This window comes from Chionomys nivalis, chromosome 1, assembly GCF_950005125.1.
Source record: "Chionomys nivalis chromosome 1, mChiNiv1.1, whole genome shotgun sequence".
Taxonomy (NCBI): domain Eukaryota; kingdom Metazoa; phylum Chordata; class Mammalia; order Rodentia; family Cricetidae; genus Chionomys; species Chionomys nivalis.
In genome coordinates, this window is record NC_080086.1 from 149,063,514 (window position 1) to 149,072,800 (window position 9,287).

The 9,287-nt window shown below is 57.3% G+C and overlaps 1 protein-coding gene across 1 annotated transcript in view; it reads right to left on the bottom strand.

Moving 5' to 3' along the window:
* Kcnh2 (potassium voltage-gated channel subfamily H member 2) overlaps window positions 1-7,052 on the bottom strand; it is a 31,852-nt gene extending 24,800 nt beyond the window's left edge. Inside the window, exons 1-2 of the mRNA XM_057776609.1 lie at window positions 6,558-7,052; window positions 3,672-3,902 (exon numbers count right to left, since the gene is read on the bottom strand). Of these exons, the coding sequence (XP_057632592.1) occupies window positions 3,672-3,902; window positions 6,558-6,633 (307 nt within the window). The 5' untranslated portion in view covers window positions 6,634-7,052. The remainder of the gene's footprint in view (window positions 1-3,671; window positions 3,903-6,557) is intronic.
* Between the last annotated feature and the right edge of the window lie 2,235 nt (window positions 7,053-9,287).

Here is a 9,287-nt window from a genome sequence, read left to right on the forward strand (position 1 = left end):
TCCCCCTCAGTCACAGCATCAGCTGTAGCAGTGGGGACCCTCTGACCTTGTTGCCGTGGCAACTGGCCTGCAGCTGGAGTGAAGAAGCCAACAGACTCTTCTCCAGAGACATCCCCCATCTCCACCCACACACAGGCTCTTGGGGACACAGGGACACAGAGACAGGGACAGGACAGTCAGAGGTATGGTAAGACAGATAAAGCCTTTCAGACTAAGGCCTGGGGAATTGGGGATGAGTAAACAGGACAGAGGAGATAGGGAAAGAAGAAGGCTCCATGGTGCTGAAGGAACAGAAGAAATAGACAAAATGGGAAGGAGGCAAAAATGGAAGGGCCAGGGCCAGGCAGGCAGGTCAGAGACCAAGGCAGGGAGGCTTGAGCATGGAGAGGGAGAAATGCCAAGAGGACGGGGCACAGTAGGCAGGCAGGGCACAGCAGTGGGTTGAGGAGGCAGCAGAGAGGTGGGAACAAAGAGCAAAGACAATAGAAGGGACAGGGAGAGAACCACATCTCCCCTACCCCCACTATGGCAGTGTAGGGTAAGGTGTGTCCCCAGTCAGCACCTGCTGTCTGAGGCACTTCCCCAGAAATGTCACATCCTGCCAGACCTGCACTACAGGGTTCTGTTCACAATTCCACTCTGACCCTGGGCCTGACCTAAGGGGCATCAGTAAAAGGCCAGTGAACTGGGCACACTATGTCTCCTCTCCACCCACACTCCCACAGTCTAGCTTCCCCACCTCCCAGCAGACCCAGCAACTAAATAATGGGGCTGTCTGGCTCCAGACCCTGAGACTGCACAGAGCTGAGTTAGAGGCTCCGACACAGCACAGCTGTCCTTAGCGGCGCCTGCCAGCAAAAGGCCCTGCCTCCTCCCCAGCCATTCCCCCTCCCTGGGGCTGCAGCCCAAGGACCTACTCCCCCAGGGCTGGCCCAGGCAGACACTCTGGGAAAGGCTTGGACAAAGACAGGGGTTGGCATTGGCATTGGCACACTTCTCCTCTGACTTTACACATGTTCCATGCATCAGTACACACACACACACACACACACACACACACACAGGAAGCCCAGGTCAGGCAAGAAGGACAGCATGAAGGACTTTGTATCTTTGTATCACAAGACAGAGGGCAGAGAGGCTGAAGAATCTGTCTGCAATTTACCCTCAGCTCAGAATGCCAAGGTAAGTGGGTGCCCAGGTAGATGAGGGCCTGGGCCAACCTGTTGGCCACTGGGAGTTATCTGATCCCCATGGAAACTAGGTGAGAACAAAGAAGGGGCAGAAGGCAGCAGCTGGCATAGGGTTTCCTGGGTCACTGCCCCCATTTGGAGTAGTAACCTGGAGGAGGCAAGAGCATGGGCTAGCACAGAGACTTGGATTCTAGGCCCCTTTCCCCCAAGGATACACTGGTCATGGGACCTCCGCCACGAGACTTCACCTGTTCCCCAAATGGCTGGATCAGGGGACCTTCAACATCCCTTGACAGCTCCTCTGCAAGAGTCTCCCAAAGAAGTCGGCATGGGCCAAAAAGCTGTGCTACTTGAGAAGGCTATATCCAGGCTATAGCCAAAGCAAAATCAGCCCCACCTCTCTGCTGCCAAGGGATCAAATCCTCAAACACAGCAATGTCCATCAAGGGATTAGAGTGTGCTCACAGTGGAAGACCCTGTACTGTGAGCATTTTCTCAAAAGTTCAACACTCTTGCTAAGCCTAGTGATGCAGGCTTATCATACCAGTTACCTTGGAGGCCCACCTTTAGGTCCAGGTGTGGTAGTGCACATCTTTAATCCCAGCACTTAGGAGGCAGAGGCTGGCAGATTACAGTGAGTCAATGCCAGCTCTATCTACATAGTGAGACCCTGGCAAAAGACAAAAAGAAGGACAGGGAGAGCTAGCTAGCACTAGCAAGATGATCGGCAGGTACAGGTGCTTCCCACACAAACCTGACAACCTGAGTTTGATCCCTGGAACTCATATAAAGGTTGAAGGAGAGAATCAACTCCATGAGATTGTCCTTCAAACACACATACGGTAGCACTCATCACCATCACACATACAACTCTGGCTTTAATCCCTAGTTCTGAAGAGAGAGAGAAAAAAAGATAAAGAGAGAAAGCCCAGCATCCCAAGTAAGCATTGAAATAAATTTGTGGAAATCAGTCAATTAGACTGGTGGGGGATTTCCCACATTACACCTGACCCCAGGACTTAGGTGTTCACATGCATAAACCTATGGTTTGGAAACTTAAGTTTTCCCTGTGTGGAGCCCTCTAGTTCTCTGGTGTCATTGACAGTCCATGACACACAGTAGAACAGTGTGATATGGCTCTGGTCAGACAGACGTGAACTCCACTTCAAGCGTTGATGCTTTCGATCTGTGTGACTAAGGAGCGGTCTTAATTTCTCTGAACTTCAGTTTCATCATCCTTAGGAAGAGATTAAAAGTGGCATCTGCATCTCACGTGTTCTATGAGGATTACACAAGATAACACACAAGATAACACATAACCTGTAAGCTTCCCGCTACTTCATCCCCTTCCTGCCTGCTAGCCAGAACCCCAATCTGCACAAGCAAACTCCCCCTATGTGCTATCCAAGGACATCACGGGCTACACACCTGTAATGGAAGCCCCTAAGGATGCCAACCTTCACAGGCAGCCTCAGCCACCATGGAGCATGCACGGCCGAGACATGGGGCTTGACGCTCCCATTTGCCACAAGAGGCAGGGTGGGCTCACTGTGAATACCCAACAAGCTCCCTGAGAGCAGAAATGTTGCCTTTACTGTAGGCAACTCTATGGTCAAGAGCTCAGCTCTGAGCTGGGTTTCCAGGATTGTAGTGAAACTTATGAAATATTCACTGATGAGAAGCCAAATTCTGGAACACCTTCCCAGCCCTCCAATACCCACTATCCCACCACTTCTCTGACCTCCTGACTGAGCAGAGCCCACCCAGCAGCACAGGCCTAGTATGAGAGCAGCTCCACCCACTGTGTTTATCCGCTTTCTACTTTGCTCTCCGGATGCGCAGAGCAGTTGGGTGGGGAGGTGGTGGCTGAGCAAAGACACCTGGCCACGAGGGAGTTGAGGGGCGGGGCGGGGTGTTCTGCAGACCAGACAAAGGGAATGGAGGTTGTGGGAAGGAGTGTGATTGAAGCGCAGAAGAGAAAGGAAGGCGGGAGGAGAGTGACAGCAGATACAAACCCTTCCGCCTCACCCTCTGTGACATCTTTCAGGAAGTCACCTGGCTCAGACTAACCTACAGGTAGCTAGAATTCTGTGGCTGGGAATCAGTGCCAGCCACCAGCTATTACCACCAGGTACGCACGCAGCTACTATCTCTGCCTGGGCAAATGCCAGCCTACCTAACATAATGACACCTGCCAAATAGTTAAGTACGGAAGGTGCCAGGGCCCCTCACTCTTAGCAGCTCCAAGGCCAACCGGAAAGCCAACCCACCAGATTTGAGACCTAGGCCACACCCGCCCCGAGACACAGGGCCACGCCCCCGCCTGGGTCCCGCCCCCACGGAACACGCACACTTCACCAGCCTCCCGCAACCACATATCCCACCCCACTGTTCCCCACCCCCCCGCCCCGCACACACACACCCACGCTCATTCTCTCGAGGCCCGGCCCCTCGCCATAGCCACGCCCAGGCCCCGCCTACCATCTTTCCGGTAGAAGGCTATCTCCACTTTGCGCTCCTCAGCGCCCAGCAGGGCCTGCGCGATCTGCGCGGCGGCACGGCGCTGCGTGCGCGGCCCGTGCAGGAAGTCGCAGGTGCAGGGCCGCTGCATCACCTCGGCCCGCGAGTATCCGCACAGCTCGCAGAAGCCGTCGTTGCAGTAGATGACGGCGCAGTTCTCTACGCGGGCGTTAGCGATGATGAACTTGCGGCCTGGGGGGAGGCAGGGATGTGCACGTGAGCGGGGACACCAGTCTCGGGAGCTCCCGGCCCTTCCCCACATTCTCTCGTAACATACTGCTGTCCGACACTCGTCCTCACCAGGGAGGGGGCGCCCAACCCCGGCCGAACGCAGCTGTGCCCAGACACAGGTGCCTCAACCGGGCGCGGCCTAGCGACACGCCCCCCCAACCCCCGGCCCGGCCGGCTGGCTGCGTGGCTTTCCCCGGGCAGAGAGCCAGCGGCCAAGGCCGGCCTGGGCGGGTGTCAGCAACGCGTGTCAGCAGCCGCGGCGGAGGGATAAACACAGCCTGGAAAGGGAGCATGGGAAGGGCAGGAGATGGCGGCCAGCCTCCCCTTCGCACCAGCTTCTCTGGCTTCTTCCTCTTGAGGGGACTGTCCCTAGAAAATAAGTCCCTCGAGTACCTACCCCCAGACTCCCTCCGGTCGGTGCCTACTATGACTTCCACACCTTATCCACAGGCGGTCGGATGCTGAGGAGTGGGTGAGCCAAAGGATGAGGGAGTGAACTAGAAGACCTGGACAACCCACCGGGCAGTTGTTAATATCGTCATCTTATGGATGAACTCAAGAGAAGTTCAGCCCAATGCTCAAGTCAGGCAGCTTATTCACAGTAAAACCAGCTTTAGAATCTTGTCTGGCAGGACAGCTGGGGGGTCACAGTCAGAAATCCAAGGTCATACAGAGCAAGGAAAGCAACCTGCAGTTTCACACCCCAGAGCCTGCAACTCCCTAGAACCCAGAGGTGGGCCCATGACACTGGCCCACTGTGAGAAAACAACCCTGGGAAAGATGACAACCTCTAGGGATAGACCCCGTCAGAAAAATGAAGTCCGACAGACCCACTGCATCTAGACTTGGCTCATCCAACCCACACCTGCCCCAAGGGCCAGGCAGGTGGGTGAGCAGTAAGTCAGTTTGTGCCCAAGTGAGATGTTCCAAGGATAGGAGCCATCTATAAACAGGAATCCTGGCCACTTTGGCCTGTAGTGCTGCGATGTGCAACTGAAGTTGAAACTCCCCTTCCCTCCTCCTCAGGGAGCCTTCAGACTGCAGCTCTGCACAGTCCTGAAGGGGAACCCCAGGCTGCGCAGCAGGGGCTCCCTGCAGCAAGGCCAGGCTGTCAGGATCTAGCCTCCTGACTGCTGCCATCTTTCCCCTGCCCTCAAGGAAGTTACTTTTGAGAGTTGAGTGTCATCTTTAGGTCAGTTCCCAAGGCCTACTGGGATTTCCAAGCAAGTATCAACCCAGGGCAGAGCTTCTTGTCAAATGAAAAGACCTTCTAACTCTGCCTCCATCCCCACTTCAGCCCAAGACGGTCCAAAGTACCAAGCACCCATGGGAGAAAAGTGTCCCCCGTCCAACTCTCAGACTAGACGAGCAGAGCAAGTTCCTTGGAAGGCAAGTCCCACTCCGCCGCGCCCCTTGACTGAAATCCTAGATCTAACTGATACAAAAGGAATCTCCAAAACCCTGGAGCTTATCCCCTGGTTCACAGCCCTGGAAACTGAGGCTGGGAGGGGTCACTCAAGGTCATCTGGCGGTCAGTAGCAGAGGTGGGGCCAGAAGCCAAGCCTTTAGGATCCGGTCCAAGGTCTTCTCAGATTCTGCCCGTGCCTACCCCGCTGGGAGGAAACTAAAGCCTGCCCCCAGCCCCTAGGCCTGCACCAATGTCACCGATCCACCCCCTAGGATCATCTTGTTCTTCATCTAGGGACAATGCTGCCCATCCAACTGACCCTTCCCTCCCCCCACAGCACAAGCACACGTTGTCCTGTGTGCACAGGGTCACGGGCAAGGAATGTCACTCTCCCGCTCCCAGGGTCCTTGACAGTCACACCCTCTGTGCACCTGCAGCCTTGAGAACAGGCACACCAACACCAGAACATTCACCTAGCCCAAGGCACTTCTAGAAGTCTCTCTTGCTAGGTCAGCATAAGGGGTGCTGTAATCCCCAAATGGGGCTTGGGGTGCTGTCCAGAGCAGGAAAACCCATCACATAGGTGCTCCATAGCCAGCCCGTTAACCCCAAAGTCAGTTTCAGGTCTGCAGCACCCGCTCACCACCGGACCCACAATCTTGCGGACTTGCAGGTGACACCTCTTGACTGCCCAAGCAGACTCAAATTCTTAAGTGACATAGGGACTTGGCCATATACATGCCACACACTCAAGAGTAGATTGGTTACTGATCCTACACTCTTAGTGTCTGTCTCTCGCGTAGAACACGGTCAAGATTGGCATATGCACTGTACTTTTAGGGTTCAATGCTTGGGTCATATACATCGTCATGGCCACACACACAATCTCATAAACTCTGGGCATTTAGAGGTAGAAACACCCGTATATCTCATCCTACCTCCCTTTCCTGCACATTCCAGGAGTCATACACACTCTCTGACCCCAAGCTACAACACTAAGTCCCTTGGTCCCATACCAATGATCCCCTGACACCAAGCCTTGGCCCCTCGGCTCCTGGCGTAAGTCTCAGGGCCCACCATCCCCAAATGATTCACATTTTGCACTGCACACGGCCCGGGCACGCCCCCCATCCACACTCGGCAGACCTGGACCCACCCCCCCAAACCTCCTCAAACCCCCTCCCCGTTTTGCCCCCTCCCCCACTCACTCTGGCCCTCAAACTTGCGGATGATGGTGTCGAGGAAGGTGTTCTGCGGCGCGACGTGGCCCCTCCGCACCGGCATCCTGAGCCCATGGGCGGGCCGGGCGGGCCCCCACCCACCCTGGCCCGGCCCGGCCCAGCACTAGGCTTCGGGTGGCCTGGCCGGGCCGTGGTCTCCGCACCCCGCTGCCAAGCTGAGTGCGGGCGGGGCCGGAACTGGACTGAGGGCGCGGGGTCCTCGGCTAGCGGCTGCCGGCTCCGGATCGCGGGCCGGGCCTGAAGCGGCTGGAGCTGCGGCGCCGGCACACCTGTCTGTCGACCCGGGCCGGCGGTGCCACGGGCCCCGCTCCGCCTCGTCCCCGCGCTGCGCTCCGCCCGCCCGAGCGCCCGGCTCCCGGCTCGCGCCTGCCCGCCACCGCCGACGCGCCGACAGCCTCTCCAGCGCCCGCGGCTCGGGCAGCGCCTGCGGCTTGGTCCGGCGACTGAAGGGTTAAAGCGGCGCGCGCCCCTCCGGCTCCGTCCCCCGCCTCCCGGCCCCCTCCTGCCGCCGCGCGCCGGCAGCACCGCCCTCTCCCCGCCACCCCGAGCGCCCGCCCTTCTCATTGGCTGAGCCGCGCCGAGCGCTCCCCGGGCCCCAACCCCTCGCTCTGCTACCGAGCCCCCGGGACTCGCGCTCCACCGAGAGGGGGGAAGGGACCCTTAGGTAGGGGAACTGTGAGGACAGGTGCTACGGCCGGTTTTGGAGGTGGCCTAGGCGAGGGGCCTGGGGATACCGCCCCCCTCCCAGACTCGGGACTGAGAAACCTGATTTGATGGGACAGGGCCAACCCTTTATCCCCTGCTTCCCTACTGCACCTAGGACAGGCTGAGTACACACAGCTTACTCTCAGAATCTGCTGTGGGTGACTTGGCTGAGTGAGGCCTAGACTCTGAGAAGATGGGCTCCAGGACCAGGGGAGACCCGGGAAATGGGAAGAACAGGGAATGTGGACGCTGTAAATTTTTGAGACAAGGGTGGGTGAACCGGAGGAGAGGCACAGACTCCCCGATCACCCCGATCGTGAATATACAAACGGACAAGGCCCTCTCAGGGGTTATTCGAATCTCTTCATGGGTGGCGCGCACAGAGGGACACTGACAAGAGTTGCGGCCTCCTAGCTGAGAGATCAAAGAAAGGTTTCTGAGAGCGAGGTCCCTGCCAAGGGATCCCCGTGTGCTAGAGGCCTGCCCTCCTTCTGTAGAGCGGGACCAATCTCGTAGGCCCAATAGGAGGGCTTGGGGCCCTAAGCTGGCCGGGGCGGCCCAGCCCCTCGGAAAACCCTGGCCTACCCGCAGGCCCCTCCCCCTGCCAGCTGGCTCTCTCCAGCAGCAGCTCCCTTATTTAGGCAAGGAGGTCTGAGGATGCTCAAGGGCAGGCAGGGTGTCTGCCCGCCGCCTGCCCACTGCCTGTCCATCGCCTGCTGGGGCCTGAGTAGGGGTCTTTGGCGGCCGAGGTGTCCTTGGTTTGAGCAGCTAAGCAACGCCTGGGGCAGGGCATGGCCGAGAGGCGAGTGTTGACAGCTGAGCAGGCCTGCGGTAGGGAGGAGCCAGCAGCTGGAGTTGAGGAGGCCTTGAATCCCCTCCCCTGCCTGCAACCCGGATCAGAGGCCTGTCTAGATGGATGGGGCCATGTGGGGGCTCCTGAGGGTTTGCAGCTGCCTCTGTCCTTGGAGCAAGGGGCTGGGTCTTGTCACCAGCGAGAACCGTCATGGGATATAGGGGGGAAGGGAAGAACAAAGGATGAAGACAGAAACCGGCTGGAAAGAGGGAGGCCAGGCAAAGAAAGGTCACCCATGAGACCACCCCAGCCAGGCTCTCACCTTCCATCCAGGAGTAAAAACCTAAGGCCACACAGGGCCACTGGCCAGGAGATAACACTCTTTTTTATTTGCTAGTGGGTGGGCAGTGACTCAGGGAGGCAGCCGGTGGGAGAGAAGGAGGTGGCTTCCACCAGCTGATGCTAAAAACGTCCAGAGGCTCCTGCCTGCACAGTCATCCCTCAGACCCTTCCCACCTCCAGCAGCTTCCTCCCTCACACCCAGGATGCCCAGGGCCTTCCCCAACTTGTAACTTGGCATCAGAGGCATAAGCACACATCTAGCTGATGGTCTAGCTCTTCACACACACACACACACACACACACACACACACACATGGCCTGTGTGAAGGGGGGGTCCTCCTTTCCAAGTCTGGGTGGGGACTGAAAGTGAGAAGACGCTGGAAATAGATGGAGAGGAAGGTGCAAGGAAGAAGCCTCTGCGGCCCCTCCCTTCCAGACCAAGCTTCAGGAGAGCCAGGCTCCAAAAGACCTGGCCATTCTTAGGACAGGGAGCTGCTTGCCTAGGAAGTCTTCGGGGCTTATCCCAGAGGGAAGACACAGGAGTCACTGGGACCCTTTATCATGTCAATAAGAGGGGACCAGACACTAAGTAGCTTTCCTAAGACTGAGCTGCTTCTTCAGGCTAAAGAAAGCCAAATGTGTCTTTCTCTCCCCCCACATATACACACATACACATACCACCACCACCACCAAGCAACACACAGAGAAAGGTGTGTGTCAAAGCCAATTGCAGATTTTTAACTTCCTAGGAAGCTTAGGGGGTGCCTAAGGCAGGCCCACAGAGCCACCCCCAGTCAGGGATCGAGATGAGGATAGAGAAACCCTGAGCTAGACTTGCTTTCCTCAAGACATCAGTT